Source organism: Podarcis vaucheri (genome assembly GCF_965113315.1).
Source record: "Podarcis vaucheri genome assembly, chromosome: 1".
NCBI classification, from domain to species: domain Eukaryota; kingdom Metazoa; phylum Chordata; class Lepidosauria; order Squamata; family Lacertidae; genus Podarcis; species Podarcis vaucheri.
The window spans coordinates 87,941,271-87,957,283 of NC_138759.1; the positions used below are offsets into that span (position 1 = coordinate 87,941,271).

The following is a 16,013-nucleotide window of genomic DNA, read 5'->3' on the forward strand; positions in this document are numbered from 1 at the left end:
ATACACGAAGCCAAGCCAGAGCACAACTAAATGCAGCACAGCCATCTTCTCAGAAAAACTCTTCACAAGCTCAAGAGGTCAAGACACGAAAGCTTTAGCAACTAATCTACACTTAATGACCCACCCAGTGATATTCAGAATATCACTCATGAAATCACCCAAGATATCCCTCAAGTAATTAAGGAACAAAAGAAGAAAAGGCACACTAATCTAGGAACTTCCTCTCTGCCCAGAACGTTGGAGGCTATACACCACACCCCTCAACAGTATTTATAGGAACTCAAACACCAGACTCTGCTCTGTTCCAGTAACAAGAAGCCGAAAGCACCAGCCTGAAGATGACGAGTGAGACCTCGTCGAAACGTCGCACAGACACCCCGACTCTTACACGGGAAGACACCCGAAGACACCAAAACCTGCATATATATATATATATATATATTGGCTAAAATAACTTTAAACAAAAAACTTGAGTTCATAATAAAAACTAAAATGTTCAAAGCTTACAACTAAGTTGCACCAAACACAATGGGCCAAATCCAACATTGCACTATTAAGAATGTTGTCTGTGCAAGTGTATCAGCTTGCCAGATGGAACGATCCCCCCTCCCCCACTGTTCTGGGGGTTCTCCTGACCACCTCCAGTGCCAATTTTTGGAGGCACAGGAAGGGAGTCCCATTGAGGAGAACTTCTGTTGAAGCGTTTCACTAGGTAAATCACACCCCCAGAGCTATTTAAGAAAGAAAACCAAACACAGCTGCCACCTGATACTTCAGGTGCACATCTATGTAGAAAACAAATACTACTGGATCCAGGGTTATCTAAGGCATGAGGAGCCAAGAGGTGCCATCCTAATCATCCATTTTCCAATTGCATGCTATCCAACTATCTGAGCTATGCAATGTGTTCAGTTTCAAGTTATGAACATATACAACTCTACCACTGAAAGAGCATTGGGAGCTATTGCCCAAGTCCTGAATGAACCTCATTTTGCCCACTATGAGCCCTTGCTTATTAAATTTTAGAAGCCCCTAGCAGCCCGATCCTTCCCATGCCCTTTTGCCCAATTCTAAAATTTTACTTTCAGATCAGCGTGCATCAGCCTTTAAGCAAAACATCTTCCTTAGTATCCATGCATGCATATAGAGAGAAGAAAAAGAGAGCAAGTCTGGTCTTTCAGCATATAATATTGGCTTGCATGACCAAAGGATTTGAACTAGGCTTTTAGGTTGCATAAAGGCTCTCTTTCACTGCAAATCAATTTATTTTATTTCTTTTGGCAACCGGATAACGTGCATGCTTGTTCTGGAAGTGTATGCATTTCAAAATGGAAACTTGATTAAAAAACAAACAACTAGAAAATGTTGTTACCATAAATGATGACTTAAAAATTGCCTGACGTGAAGTTAATCCCCCTGGACTAGTCTACATGCATTGCCATGCTACTCCTGAGCAGCACAGGGAGACAGTATACTAGAATTGCTATTCCCACTCCCAAATGCTGAGCTTTTTCTTAGAGAAATCCAAACTCCTTCCCACCCACAACCACCTGGAAAGGATGAACGTATTGTGTGCTCTCCAGAAAAACAAAGAACATGAAAGCAAAGGACAAACTGGTTCTATCTGTGAGTTTATTGGCTCCCACCAGCTTTCCCACAATGCCTTGCCTTCACATCTTTCCTCCCACAACACTGGAGGTGATAATAGCAAAGGCACAGACTGCTGGATGATGCAGTGGCCCCTGCAGAGGGAGGGACTTTAATAATTGCTGCACAGCATACAGCTGAAGCCCAAGGCTGTAAAAAACAAACATTTTCTTTTATACATCTGGTAGAAGACAGTGCCTGATCAAAGCATGCATCAGACAGAAGAAAGACATCCATGTGGTCACTGAGGTATGGGTGCAGCTTGGGGCCAGCCAGCTTTGCCAACATGCAGTCTAAGAGAAGCTGGCCGTCTACTGGAAGCGGAGATCTCCCTTCCCTAGCATTACAGGGCAGCCGGTGGACGATCGGTCGGTCAAGGCTGATCTTTGGCAGACGTTCGGAGAAGGGTGCTGGCAAAAACAGCCTTAGTCAGGAAACACAGAGAAGGGGAGAATCCTGACACGCCTTCTCAGCAGGGAAAGGGATTACATGGAACTGGCCCCAGAGCTCTCGTCCTTTGCTCGCTGTGACTATCACGAATCCCGCCTCTTCCTGGAGGACTTGGGCATTGCATTGTGCTTCCCATGATCTGAATGTCCCTGCTGTTGCTTCTGACGCAGCAGCAGTATTTGACAGAGAAACTGTGCAAGAGCAGCTTTAGAAAGACATCTCCTCACCCACAGCTTCCCCTAAACAGATAGGTAGCAAGAGGAAGCCCAGCAGCACCAAGAATAAGGTGGGGAGAAAGCTCTTTACAAAGCGTTTAGCACCACCTACTGTCCAGCTTTGGGACTGCCACAGGCTAAGAGAGTGGGGGCCTCTCTTTCAAACTCCCCACAGCTGTAGGACCTTCCCCTACACAGCTGACAGTTTGAGGTTTAACCCGACTGATGCCAATGCTGCTGGCCACTCCACTCCCCCTTTCCACTGCTGTGACCTATGCCAGCCACGGTTCTGGTGGAAAGACTGGGAACCCTACCCCAGGGCTACTACTTGCTCCATCCAGGGGGAGAAATACTGCCAGCTACCTCAGAAGGTGTCTGATGGTCACAGTGCAAGGTGACAACAGCTGTGTATCAATGAGAGAGAGAGAGAGAGAGGGGACTATGAGGACCAGGCAGGGAGTTCAGCCTTTGGTTCATTGTTAGTAGTCCTGAGGGAGCGGCAGAAGGAGGTAACCCAGGTGGGGACAGAAGAACCATGGTGACCAGGCACGATCCACGTGCTGATAGCGTCTCATTGTGCTCAGGACAGACAGCAGTTGGAGGGCTTTGTGCTTCGAGCCTAGGAGGACACAAATATGCTGAGGGTAAGAACAGCCAGAGAGGGCAGCACATCCTTCCCTCCCTGCCCAACAAGACCGGACTGGCCATTTTCTACCAGAAGAACCTTACACCACCCCACCTGCACAAAGCACACTGCTTTACATTCTATGGTTATATATAAAATGATGGTGGAGGGCATTATTCTCACTCCTGTTTTGTTTTAAGCTGTGAAATCACGTTGTCTAAAACAATACAAATAAACCAAACTTGTATGGCTATACTTATTGATATTATTTCTAATATAGATATTAAATGGTTATACTTAATTGTTCACTTGATATTTTGTGAACTGCTTTGGGCACCGTTTTGAGGGCAAGTGGCATAAAAGCAAGTGGATGACGACAATATATTGCAAGGAGAGAGGGAAAGGGCCTTTGTTCTGTAATCCCAACCTGCAAACAGGACTGGTGGCCAAGGGTTAGATTTAAATCTATGTGAAAAAATCTGCAGTGCACAAGTCTGCCTGACCTTTTGGGATACCTGCTTCTCCCCAAGCTGGGCAGGAAGATTCAGTGTAGTTAGTTAACCTACTCCTCCCTGCAACTAAAAGCATTTACCAAACCTAGGAGCATCCGGCCTCCAGAGTTCCATATACAATAAAAGCTGATAGGAAAAGACCCTAAAGGCAGCTGATCTGATTTGGGCTCTAGTTGGCTGCTTTGGCTTTGGACTTCCTTGATGAGATTGTCCTCTTTTACTCACAAGGAAGCCTTGGTAGACTGGCAGAGTCTATGTGCAGGAGGAGGATCAGAAGCGACTTTGTGGGAATCGCCTCATCTTGCTCACCTGTTGTTGCTGTTGCTGCTGCTGCTGCCGCCGGTATTCCTCCTCGCTGGCCGACAGGGCCCGAGCCAGTGCAAGGTCTTCCTCTTCCTGGGCGCTGTTTGAGACACAGGACTGGATGAGTCAGGCATGCTGCACAATTAAGAATCTGTACCCCCAGCAACTTCCTGGCACATTCATCCCGAGATAGGGGAGCGATTTATTTTAACAAGAACTTGCATTCCATTTAAATCATAAAAACCTCCAAGCAGAGGTCAGTATGTTGGTGTGCACATAGTGATCTCACCACATTTAGATCTGCATTTAATGCTTTGAGGGCCTAAGCAGCACCGACGTCTATGCTCTGCCCCCACAGCTGCAGGCAGTAATGCTACTCAATACCACTTACTGGAAACCACAGGAGGAGAGTGGGATGAAGCTCGGGTCCTGCTTGCCAGTTTCCCACAGACAGCTGCTGGACTAGATGGGCCAGTGGCCTGATCCAGCAGGCTCTCCTTATACTTGGAGGACTGGAACTGATGTCAACAGTCCTCTGGTTACATGAACGTTAACACAGCCTTTTCCGCCCCCCACTCCATTCTCTGCCAGAGTGTCTCCCATATATGCAGATTCCAAGCAGGCAGCCTGGCACAGTGGCGCCAGTAAGATCTTGAAGCCAGCTGATCTCTGCAGGGCTGGCGCAACCGTGCTGTACCTGCGGGGTTGTGGTTGGGTGGGCACGGCCTCTGCTAGGGACATCTCCAAGGCTCGCTGCAGCGCTTCCTCCTCACTCTGAAACACAAAAGCAGATTCAGCCTGCCGTGGAGGAGGCTAACAGCCCCAGCAACTTGTAGCTTATTGGTACAGGGCAAAGCATATGCCAAGACCAAACTAAGCCTCCTGATGTATATTGTACCCACGAGGCATAGTTTGGTCAGAATTCAGTATACACTTCCAGAGTTAACACTAAAAACATTACTTCTGGTGAATGAGCCACCGCAGCCCCTAGGGGGCCATGAACATTTGTGCCCCAGACTTTTTAGACTCATCTACCCATATACTATCAAACCAAAGGGACACATTGGTTGCAAGGTGTGAATTTTCTTTCAGCTCTTCTACCCCACTGTGCAGGTTTTCACTAGAGGGAGTTTGGGTGGGGGGACAGGAATTTTTACTAGCTTTCCCCTTTCCCTTGCAGTCACCAATACTGTCTTTCCAACCCTCTGGAGCAGACTTTCTCGAGGCCTGGGGGAAAGGAAGAACTGCAGAAAATCACCTCCCCCACTTCTGGCCTTGGGTGCATCCAGTTAACAGAGTGCCACAGTGGACAAATCTGGACCCAGCCCACCCTGTCCCACCACAGCGACCACTCACAGATGCATATTTAAACAAAGGACAAGAAGCAATATGTCCACTTGTAAGCTGAGATGAGGCTTACAAGTGAAGGCACCCACAAGATAATACATTATTTCTCTCTCTGTTTCCTGGCTTCTTGGTTTCATTTGTAATTCGGCTTAAGATTTTTGTTCTCACTTTTGAAGCTCTTACTTATTTGCCTCTCCTCCTGATCTGTCCTTGGTTCCCCACTGGATTCCATTCTGAACACTTATACACGCCTCTTCTCCTTCTTACACCCAGGATTTCTTGTCCCAACTACCACCACCCTTTCTCTCTGGCTTCTTTTTAACACTAGAACATTTCCCCCCTGCAAATATTCAGAGTTTGTTGTTTCTTTACAAACAGTAACTTCTTAAAATGCATTTCCCCTGTTTCTGCCTGTCAGCTCCACCCCACCCTGCATTTGGGTCCTTTTAAACCTATTTGATTTCTAATATTTCTAGGTTTATATTCAGAAAAAAACAACTCATTTGTGTAACTGACAATGCTGTATATAGATCAGAAGTAAGCACCATCAATTTCAATGAGGATTATTCTCAGTGGGTCTAGGATTGCAGTCTTTAAACTGTTTTCAGACTACTGTTTTCAGATTACTGTCTTAAACCAGGAAACACACAACTTTGTATTCCCATTTTTTCCTGCTTAAGACTGCAAGCAGTTTTGCAGGCCATTTGTTTTCTCTCATGTAAATAATCCAGTATATTCTGGAATGAGATCCTAACAACATATATCCGCTTTGCAGCCATTTACCTGGAGTGTGGCATACAGTGGTGCCCTGCAAGACGAATGCCTCGCAAGACGGAAAACTCGCTAATTGAAAGAGTTTTCCGTTTTGGAGGTGCTTCGCAAAACGAATTTCCTATGGGCTTGCTTCGCAAGACGACAATGTCTTGCGAGTTCCTGCTGGTTCCCCCCCCTTCTAAACCGCTAATCTGTTTATCAGCTGATCCGATCAGCAGATAAACCGCTAAAAGCCGCTAATAGCGCTAATCCGCTAATCCGTCAATGGGCTTGCTTCGCAAGACGAAAAAACCGCTAGACGAAGAGAATCACAGAACGGATTCTTTTCGTCTTGCGAGGCACCACTGTATGTGCAATGGAAAAGGCAACAGCCTGTGTTTAATGGTGTAAATGCCCAGCTTGTTGGCCGGGACTTACCAATCCATTCTGCAGGGCAACCACCGGAGGAGATATGCTTTGTGGCGGAGGAGGTGCTCTTGCCATCTCACTGGCTCTGTGTGCAAAAAAAGATGTCAACTGTCACTACTTGTGAGGCACGTAAGATGGAGAGGGAAAATCCCCAGGGATAATCCACCAGGGTGCCTTGGAACATAACCCCTGCGTCCATTGGGAGTTGCCTGTGCAATGCTTCCTGAAGCTGTACGGTAGGCTTAGAAGAAAGGGTAGGGGACAACGCAGACTCGGGCAGTTATTGTACCTGCTGGAGGTTGGCAGAGCTGCAGCAGCTCTTGTGGCTCCATTGGTGGGTGTAGTGCTTGTAGGTGCTTTGGCAGGTTTTTGAGCTCTGGCGATCGCGGCACTCCTGAAACGGGAAACGCAACTCTTGGTAAAAGGAGCACCTCTCTCGCCATTGCAGCAAGCCCTTCCCCCTTCCCTTGAGACTAGCAAGAATCCACTCCAGCGCTATCCTTTCAGGGACAATGTGAACTGTTGACCATCAACATCTGGAGGGCCACAGGCCCCCAACTCATGTGCTGGAACAACCAAGGATGGGGAGGAAACCACTGTCTCCTGAAGAATGCCCACCAGCATTACTGCATGGCTGCAGACGTGTGTCTGGCACATGCCAACCATTTTGCCCAGGCCAGCCCTCTGTCCCGCCTTTACCCTGCCTTGGAGAGGGAATGCCCAGGGCCAGCGCAGTCATGATCCAGTGGGTGTCGGTGCTTGAGGCAGAAGTTGCCGTGACACTGGTCACACAGAACCTTCATCATCTCCCGTTGCTTGCAGCCAGGCCTCTGACACTTGTTGGTAAAGATCTAGGCAGATGGACACAGTTATGATTCAAGACAGTTGGGGGGGGGGGAGGAAGGCACCCAGGATGCAGCTGCTTTCTAAATGCATGCAAGAGACCTTTGCTCGTTGCAAAGTGACCTCTCTGGGGCGCAAGCCTGGGCAGTGTGCATGGAGGTCCTGGACTGCCCAAATGACAAGGAAATGCTGAACTGCAAGCCTCTAACCAATGAGAAGTTACATCCAAATTACGGTAATCCCCAAGAATTGGCCTCCAGATGCTGCTGGACTACAACTCCCATCATTCCTGACCATGGCCATGTTGACTGGGGTTGATGGGAGTTGCAGTCCATCAATATTTAGAGGACCACACATTTCCTCCACCCCTGTTTTGAAGCTTGCTCTTCTAACTTGTCTGGCCCCAATTTGGCTTGTAGCTAGTCTGAACTCTGCAGCCAGACTAAACTCACTAGTGCTACTCAATTTGGATGTACAGCTCGTCCGTTATCCCAGCCCTTCAGATACCCTCCAGAGAAAGACCCACAGAAACCCCAAGCTGTGGGTTGCTCACAGTTCTGCCACTGAAAGGACCCCTAACCATCTGGACCACACTGCATAGGAACATAGCAAGCTGTGTTATATCAAGATGATTGGTCCATCTAGCTGATTGGCTGGCAAAGACTCTGCAGGGTTTGGGACAGGGGTCTCTCCCAGCCTGACCTGGAAATTACAGGTACTTTTTTGTAAGAAAACACACACTCTATCACTGAATAATGGCCCCAAACCTGCTTGTGGAACCCAGAGTCTGCTGAGACACACAACCCAGAGTACAGGGCATATCAGATTTTGTGTGTGTATATGTTCAAATATTAATTTATAAGGAAATTATATTTCTATATGCATAGAAAAAGACAAAATTAAGGTTGCATCCACCTGTTGTATGTCTACCTATCTGATTCTGGTGGACTTAAAGCAACGTGTCCCACAAGAGGCAGCAGAGAGGACGGATGCAGCCTCTTACCTTGCGCTTGCGCTGAGCTGGGTCCGATTTGCAGTCCTGGTCAATGTGTGCTCCCACCACAATGTCAGGCATCTCTCCCCGCTTGACAGGGATCGGGATGCTGCAGAGTGGGCACACGGGGACCTGCACATCCTGGGAACAGAACAGAGAGCAGGTTACACAATGGCCCCTGGCCCACTCAGTATGAGAGCATACTAGATGCTGCAGGGTCTCCTCATCTCCTAAGGTGTACTGAATCCAAGGAGAGTATTCTGTTCTCCATCCGCCCCACTCCCCAATCTCCATGTTTATTTTCTAACTGACATTCAAAATTCTGTATCTACTGAGCAGGTGCAGTTTTCACTGGCTGTTTGGGGAGATTCTTTAGCCCATTGGGAGATAAATAGAGCTGAGGTAAAAGTAAAGGATCCATTGACAGTTAAGTTCAATCAAAGGTGACTATGGGGTGCAGCACCCATCTCACTTCAGGCTGAAGGAGCCTGCGTTTGTCCACAGACAGCTTTCCAGATCATGGGGCCAGCATGACTAAACTGCTTCTGGTGCAACGGGACACCGTGACAGAAGCCAGAGCACATGGAAATGCTGTTTACCTTTCTGCTGCAGCAGTACCTATTTATCTACTTGCATTAGCATGCTTTTGAACTGCTAGGTTGGGAGAGCCTGGGACAGAGCAATGGGAGCTCACCCCATCGTGGGGATTTGAACCGCCGACCTTCTGATCGGCAAGCCCAAGAGGTTCAGTGGTTTAGACCACAGCGCCACCCGCATCACACACACACTTCTGAAATCTTCAGAGTTCCCCAGATAATCTATTTTGTCCATCAGTGGCCCTGTTTTGGCTCAATTTCTGTTGGCACTCACCACCTAAGTTCACTATTAAAGAGAGTGAACATTGTCCCATTAAAATGTAACATCCCATTACAGCCACTAGTTGGCATTGACCCATGACAGGGCCTGCTCAGTGGTGGGTCTCCACTTGTGGAATGCCCTCCCTGGTGAGGTGTATTTGTTTCTATCATTACTAACCTTCAGAAGGAATTTTTAAATTGTCCTGTTTACTCAGCTATCTGATCCTGAAAGCTACTATTCCTGGCAACCCTGAAATCATTGGCTGGGAGAATGTTGATTGTTTCTAAACAGCTTCATAATGTTTCTAATTATAATCGTTTAATGATGTGTTTGCTGCACAGGGAGCCTTTGAACAAATAACTGAAGAAACAACAAACTAACAGTCAGTCCCAATAAGAAGCACTTCCAGAAAATGCTCAGATTTTGAAAAAGAAACAGCTTCCTCCACAGCAGGACAAATTTCACCCTTTGGTGTAAACAAGGTCAGTGTGTTTCATGAACGTGGAGAGGGCATCTACACCTGATGTGTCAGAATGCCGCGAGTGACCACACTGTCCCCTCCAAGTTTCACTTACCTTCTTGTAAGCCGAAGTGCAGTTGTGATGGGCGTAGGCAACATGGTCAGTGCAAAACAGCTGTTCACAAGCATCACATTTCAGGGGGAGGAAATCTGAGGGGCAGGAAAGGACAATACAATGAAGAGTTGCAGCTGTCTTCTCTGCAGCTCTACACGGGACTTGCTAGGTATCCTTTATTTTAAGCCAAGAAAATACTGGATATGCAATCTCCCAAGAGCATATGGGAAAGGTAAGAAAAGATCTGAGCACAATGACGATGCCATAGTAACTGATGACTAACACAGACTCAAATAGGTATGCAACTAGGAAAATAAGATCCAGACTACCCCCTTCAGCAGCCCCTGACTGATGGGCTCAAGTAACAAGCTAATATCCAATTCTCCCCAGGACTCTTCAAATAAAGAGAACTAGGAAAAAGCTTCTACAAATAGGACAGGAAGAAAGTGCATTTATTTTTGTCTTATCGAGAAACTGAGCCAGAGCCAGATTGCATGGCAGGTGGCTGAGTTGGTAGAGAAAAACCTGGCGTGCAATAAAAGATTGTGGACAACTAAGCAAAATGTTCCCAAACATTCACACACACACACACACACACACACACACCAAGTTCTACACAGTAGGAGGGCTTCTACTTCAACAAACACTGGGGTGTGTGAACCCCATGTCTAATCTTAATTGGCACAAACAATGGGACCTGTTTCAAAGCCCATCTGCATAAGAGGGCAGTTTACATTTCATCCTAGGTAGCACCCCCAGAAGGATCCCAATCCCTGACCATAGCAGTTTCTTGCATCAGCATGATGGGCTACAATCCTTTCTGTCTGAAGCATGCAAACACAACTAGTATTTTCTAGCTAAAAAGCACCAGTGTTAATGTTGATACAGTGGGACCTCGGATTAAGAACTTAATTCGTTCTGGAGGTCTGTTCTTAACCTGAAACTGTTCTTAATCTGAAGCACCACTTTAGCTAATGGGGCCTCCTGCTGCTGCTGCGCCGCTGCACAATTTCTGTTCTCATCCTGAAGCAAAGTTCTTAACCCGAGGTACCACTGTATCTGGGATTCCCCGAAGCTAGATAGATTGGTCTTCTTGTATGAGAGAGCGTGGCTGGGTAAGGTAGAAGTGAGGAAACCTGCAACTCTCCAGATGTTGTTTGTCTCCAACTACCATCCCATCCCCAATCAGTGTAGCCAATGGTTAGCGGTGGTGTAAGTAGCGACATATGAAGGACCATAATTTTTCCATTCTTGGCATAAGGGATGTGTTCATATGAGACAGGTAGCAAAGGAAGCTGCCTTTATACTGAGTCAACCTAGCTCACTGAAGGGCAGCGACTCTCCCAAGAGTTCAGTTAGAAGTAATCTTTTGCAGCCATATCAGAAGATGCCAGGAATCAAACCTGGAACTTTCTGGATATTTATTTAAATAATTTATATACCGCTTAATCATTAGCATTACTAATAAACCATACAAGAAACAAAACAATAAAAATGGATAATAAAACTTAACATAAACCCAAACACTACCTTAAAGTATCTGCTGGGATGAGAAAGTTGCAAACATATGTTTGTAACAGGAGCAGGAAACCAGATTTTAAGAAATTGTATTAAAGTAATTTGGTTTGATTTGTAATAATTTGGAAAAATAATAAAAAATAATTTTTTAAAAAGCAAGTTTGTCATATGCCTGAAGTTCAGCAAGAAGAGTGTCTATCAAAGCTCAGCTGGGAGGGAGTTCCATAAGCTTGGATTCACTATAAGGAATGCACAGCTTCTAGTAGTTACGAGACATGCATCTGAACCATGGAAGACAACCAACAGAGACTCCCTGAAAGATTTCAGTGATCAGACAGGGATGTAGGGGACCACCTAATCCTTAAGATATCCTAGACCCAAGTAGCTAAGGGTCTTGCAAATTAATACAAGAACTGTGCACCTGACCCAGTAACATGTAGCCAGCTACTACACATTTTTTAAGCACCAGGGTTATGTTCCTGCCTCCATCAACAGCCCGCCCATAGCAATTTGCAGCAGCTGGAGCTTCTGAACCAAGCACAAGGGTAGCTCCACAGGTAGTAATCAAGAACTGAGGTTACCAGTGCATGAATTACCACAGCCAGGCCATCCCTATCCAAGAATGGCTATTGTTGATGCACCTGCCATAGTTGGTAAAATGTACTCCTAGCCACTGAGGCAATCTGAAACTCACGTGACAAAGATGGATCCAGGAGCACCCACAAACCTGTTGTTTCAGAGGGAGAGTAACTGGCAAATGGCTTATCTCTCAGACACAGGAACCATCTATCCACAGTACCTCCAGCTTCCCAGGGTTTAAGCTCAGTTTATTTGCCTTCATCCATTCCACAACTGCATCTAGACAATGTTCCAGACCAAACACAGCCTCTTGGGACTCAGATGTTACGGAAAAACAGAATTGCTCCAAACAGCTGCAGAATCATGCCCTGTGGCACAGCATAACAAAAGGACCATGGGACAAAGATGCAATCTCTCAGTGCTATCCACTGGACATAGCCCTGTACGCAGGAATGGAGCCAATGTAAAAAGTGCCCCCAACACTCATCCCACCATGCTGTTCCAGGAGGACACTGATCAATGGCTTCAAAAGCCACAGACTGGGAGGCAGAAGCACAGGCGCATTCCACTTGTCCTGCTCTCAATACGGATCATCTATCCAAGTAACCAAGGCTTATTCCAACCTGTGCCTGATTCCAACCTGAGATGGATCCTGATCGTCTGCATCCTCTAGGAACTCCAGTTCTGCTCTGCCATCACTCTCTCTGCCACCTTGATCAATAATAAAGCAGTTGCTCTATCACTGAGCTATGGCCTTTCCCTTAAAGGTGGAGCTAATGAAAACAAAAACAAAGACTGTGCAGTGTGCTATGATCATTAGCACTTGCTCGATTTCTTCTGGGAATGAAATTTATGCCATTACCTTAAGCACTGAAGCAACCTGGGACACCAAGATCATTTATAATCTGGAAAATACCAAGGGTGCGTCTCCATAGAGATGCACCTACTCACCTGTTAGCTTTTTACCAACACTAACACACCACCTAAATGGAGGCAAGCCCTTTTAACATGCTGTGCCCCACATGTAAAAGAATATGCTGGAGCCATCACAACATGCTATCCAAGCTGCAACAAACTACCAGCATAACTTGTGCATGATGACAGAAACTATTTCAGAAATTGTCTAGCTAGTTCCTAGAAGTCATCAGTACTTACCAAAACAAGATATGAGCTGTTGAGAAAACAGAAGCCCTTGAAAAAAATCAGCACAAATCTGCCTGCTAACACTTTCATGAACTACAGCTCCACAACATGCTCAAGGTTCATTTCAGTGGAATTTTTTTGCGTAGTGTGCTTAGCTTCAAAATACATCCCTTGGCTGAAGGGCAAATCTGACTCAAAAACAAGAATTTTGATATTCAGTCCCAGAACACACACTCGTAAGCAGACGCAGAAAATCCAGGCTCCCACACTCAGTAGTACAACCTGTTATGAAACACCACGCTGCTCTTTGTATTGGGGGGTAGAATGGAAGAATTCTGATGACTAGTCTGTATTTGTGTCACAACTGCAAACAGAGTTTTGCTTCTCATCCTGTTTTAGTGGCTGTTGTTTACTGCCTACCTTGGCACAGTATTTCGTCCCTCCTCGCCCCGCCCCACCCGTTTTTACTTTTGTCCACTTAGCTCGGAACTGTTTGCACAAACTTGCAAAGACTCTCCATGATCTGACAGGAGCCTTTCCCAGCCCAGAGTCGAGGGACTGAACATGAGAACTTCTGCCAAACTATAATCCTTCCCAATCCCAGTCCCTTGACCTCAGTTTAGTTCCCCAAGGAGATAGAAACCAGGAAGGGAGTCCATGTGAGGCATGCAGCTAAAGACATATTCTCACCAAGGCGCTTGCAAGACGGTTCTGAGCAGTGGGCACCTAAATCTGGAAACTCCATGGCGCTGCAACGGGGCTGGAGTCAGCGAGGGATGAGGGGCAACAATCCTACCTGCTGGGGAAAAAACAGGGTTAGAAACTGCGGGATCAGAGCACAGGAGGGAGTTGTCACCAAAGGAGGGAGGAGATGCCGCAGCACCCACGGGGGCAGAGTGAGAAGAAAGAGGAGGAGGAGCTGCAGCACCCATGGGTGCTTCAGCAGCTAACAAAGGGGCGCGGGGCATAGCACCCAAACGGTGTGGAAAGAGAAGGAAGAGCAGCATTGTCGGCTAAAGATAAGCCACACAGCAGGAAGGAGGAAAAATAACCCATGAAGAAAACAGGAGAAAGCAGGGAGGGGGGCAGATCAGTACCAAAAACAGCAGGTAGACTCCGCCTTCTCTGCTGCAAACAAGGAAACCTTGGCTCTTCCCACCCCACCCACTTCCGCTCCTAGGTTCGGTGACGTCATTTTGCAAGGCCCATATGGCCATGCTGTGGACATTCGAGAAATTCAATCAGACATTCCTTGTCACTAGCCTCGCCCCGCCCCCCGCCCCCGGGAAGGTTTGCCTTAGCACCGTGGAATGTTGGGAAATGTAGTAGAACGCTGGATGCGCTTCCTGGAGCCGGAGCCGCCTTCTACTCGCCTAGAAGTGGAATGGCGCGGTGTATGATGGTAGCTGAAGTCATGCGTTGCGTAGTTCCCGCTTTTTCCTTATGCCGGGCAGTTCCGTCAGCGTGCCTCATACGCTTGAGTGAGGGGAGTGGGGCGGGGTGCGCTTGAAGCCGCCGCACGCGGCATTCTGGTCCCGCCTTGGCCGGAAGTGTCTCTATGGTGACGGCGGGAGGTTCGGGTTGGGCTAGAGGGGGCCAAGCCACCGCCCGCCCCGGAGCCGGTAAGTGGGGAATGGGGCCCCGTGGCCACCAGCGCCGGGTTACCGCTCGCCTGTCCCTCCCCGTTTCCCTTCACGAGGGTGTTGGACTCCGCGCCCAGGCGTCCCCGGTCCTGCCCTAGAGCGAGAGTTACGTGCCGGGCTCTTGTTCTCAGGCGCTCACACGAGGCGCGAGACGACACGCGCTCCGGCGACTGAGCTCCCTCGAAAGGCTCGCGCCCTCTAGCGCCTTTTCTTTTTGGCCCCAGGCAATGTCGACACGTGGGGACCGCCAGTCTTCCTCCCCACATCCCCGATGGCGGGTTGGGGAAAGTTATATTTCTTTCTTACTACTTTTAGGTTTACGGAATGGGGGGTTGAGAGAAATTCATGGGGGCAGATCTGGGCGCAGCCCTTCATCAGGCTCAAGACAGAAAAAACGTGGTCATGTGAACGCCTGGCCTGGGGGGGGGGTTCGTGGTGAAGCGTTCAATGACTGGTCTTCCATTCTTGTGCAGGTTTTATCTCGAAACATCAGACCCGTGTTAGGAGTTCACAGCCCAATGGTAGACTCGCTCTGCTGGTGAACCAGTTCTATTCGTGGGTGGGCCAGTTAACGTGTTACATGTTGGCAAGCATTTTACCAGTGTCTCCATCTTGTCAGTTTTTTGACTGCTAGTTTGATATAATCAGTTGTTTATTTTTATGCTACCGCTTGTATGTTAATAAAGCGGTATTCTCTCAAAGCACGACCGGTTTTGTCATAGTCATCCCTTGGTCTGTTAGGTCATTACATCTCACACACACACACACACCCTTTAGATAATTGCTGATGGTGTGACCTTGATTCCATTTGCTTATGCTAGCTGCAACATTTAGGGTTTTGAAACAGATGTAGTTAAGTATATTAATGGCCCAATCTCAGAGTTTGAAAAGGAGGTGATTCCGGACATGTGCTGCACTTTCTTTCCTGAATTATGTCATCTGTGCAAAGCAGCTGAAATAATATGCACCTTTGCTTCCTAGTCAGGTAACTCTTAACAGTTGTGGGTAGTACAACTTGAAGACATTCCATTTTATTACATTGACTAACATATTGATTTATTTTGTCATATATTCCTAGTGCGTCATTTAGTAAAATGTATTTCTAAAAACCAAGGTTCCCTTCCTCTGCATTTTCTGCTGTCTTGGACTGTCCCAGTCATTGTCTGTGATGTGTTCAGGATTCAGTTTCTTGCAAGCTTTGCTCTGTTTGCTGTTTTTGTACAAGGATTTTTCCAGGTGGGTTGTGTGAAAGTCATTTCCCAAAGCTATAACAATGCTTCTCCACCTCATCTAGCATGTTTGTTTCTTACACATTTTATTTCAGTTTTAAGTACTAAACCTAATTTTTTTCTGTACAGTAGTCAGTGCCAACTTCCAAAACCTATGGGGATATATCTAATGGTGCCCCTCTATGAACAGAAGTGAGTCTTTCCATTCTCAGAAGGATATGTGAGTCAGCAGAGGCCTCTGCTAATGGAAGATAGAGACTATTTTCATTGATTTCCCCTAGTATCCCCCCGCATCACCTTCTGTGCTGTTCCACCTTTCCATTAGCAGAGGCTGGATCAAAAACTCTTTC

General features: G+C 47.0%; 2 protein-coding genes across 7 annotated transcripts in view; one reads left to right on the top strand and one right to left on the bottom strand.

Moving 5' to 3' along the window:
* Positions 1-1,615: 1,615 nt before the first annotated feature.
* ZFAND2B (zinc finger AN1-type containing 2B) lies at positions 1,616-14,282 on the bottom strand. 5 transcript variants are annotated; one of them, XM_082201991.1, is made up of 10 exons: positions 14,161-14,282; positions 13,482-13,583; positions 9,552-9,646; positions 8,128-8,259; positions 6,981-7,132; positions 6,571-6,675; positions 6,291-6,366; positions 4,450-4,526; positions 3,768-3,852; positions 1,616-2,931 (listed from the first exon to the last, which is right to left on the bottom strand). In XM_082201991.1, the coding sequence occupies exons 2-10, from the start codon at positions 13,534-13,536 to the stop codon at positions 2,893-2,895; spliced, it is 816 nt and encodes a 271-aa protein (XP_082058117.1). In that variant the 5' UTR covers positions 13,537-13,583; positions 14,161-14,282; the 3' UTR covers positions 1,616-2,892. The 5 variants fall into 5 exon arrangements, with proteins under 5 accessions (XP_082058117.1, XP_082058116.1, XP_082058114.1 ...); XM_082201990.1 differs by having other exon boundaries at positions 13,482-13,587; positions 14,096-14,211; XM_082201988.1 differs by lacking the exon at positions 14,161-14,282 and adding an exon at positions 13,889-14,012 and having other exon boundaries at positions 13,482-13,590.
* Positions 14,283-16,013, top strand: part of TTLL4 (tubulin tyrosine ligase like 4) — a 31,550-nt gene continuing 29,819 nt past the window's right edge. Inside the window, exon 1 of one of the 2 annotated variants that reach the window (XM_082201559.1) lies at positions 14,283-14,413. The gene's annotated coding sequence lies outside the window, so the exon portion shown is untranslated. The remainder of the gene's footprint in view (positions 14,414-16,013) is intronic. The other variant, XM_082201561.1, reaches the window with a different exon arrangement.

What these genes read in the sequence shown, in the direction of transcription:
- ZFAND2B (XM_082201991.1), bottom strand. Translation starts at nt 13,536, where the DNA reads ATGGAGTTTCCAGATTTAGGTGCCCACTGCTCAGAACCGTCTTGCAAG. An exon ending in GCTCTGCCAACCTCCAGCAG is followed by an intron (nt 6,367 to 6,570) that starts GTACAATAACTG and finishes TTTTGCACACAG; the next exon opens with AGCCAGTGAGATGGCAAGAG. An exon ending in TTGCCCTGCAGAATGGATTG is followed by an intron (nt 4,527 to 6,290) that starts GTAAGTCCCGGC and finishes TTTGTGTTTCAG; the next exon opens with AGTGAGGAGGAAGCGCTGCA.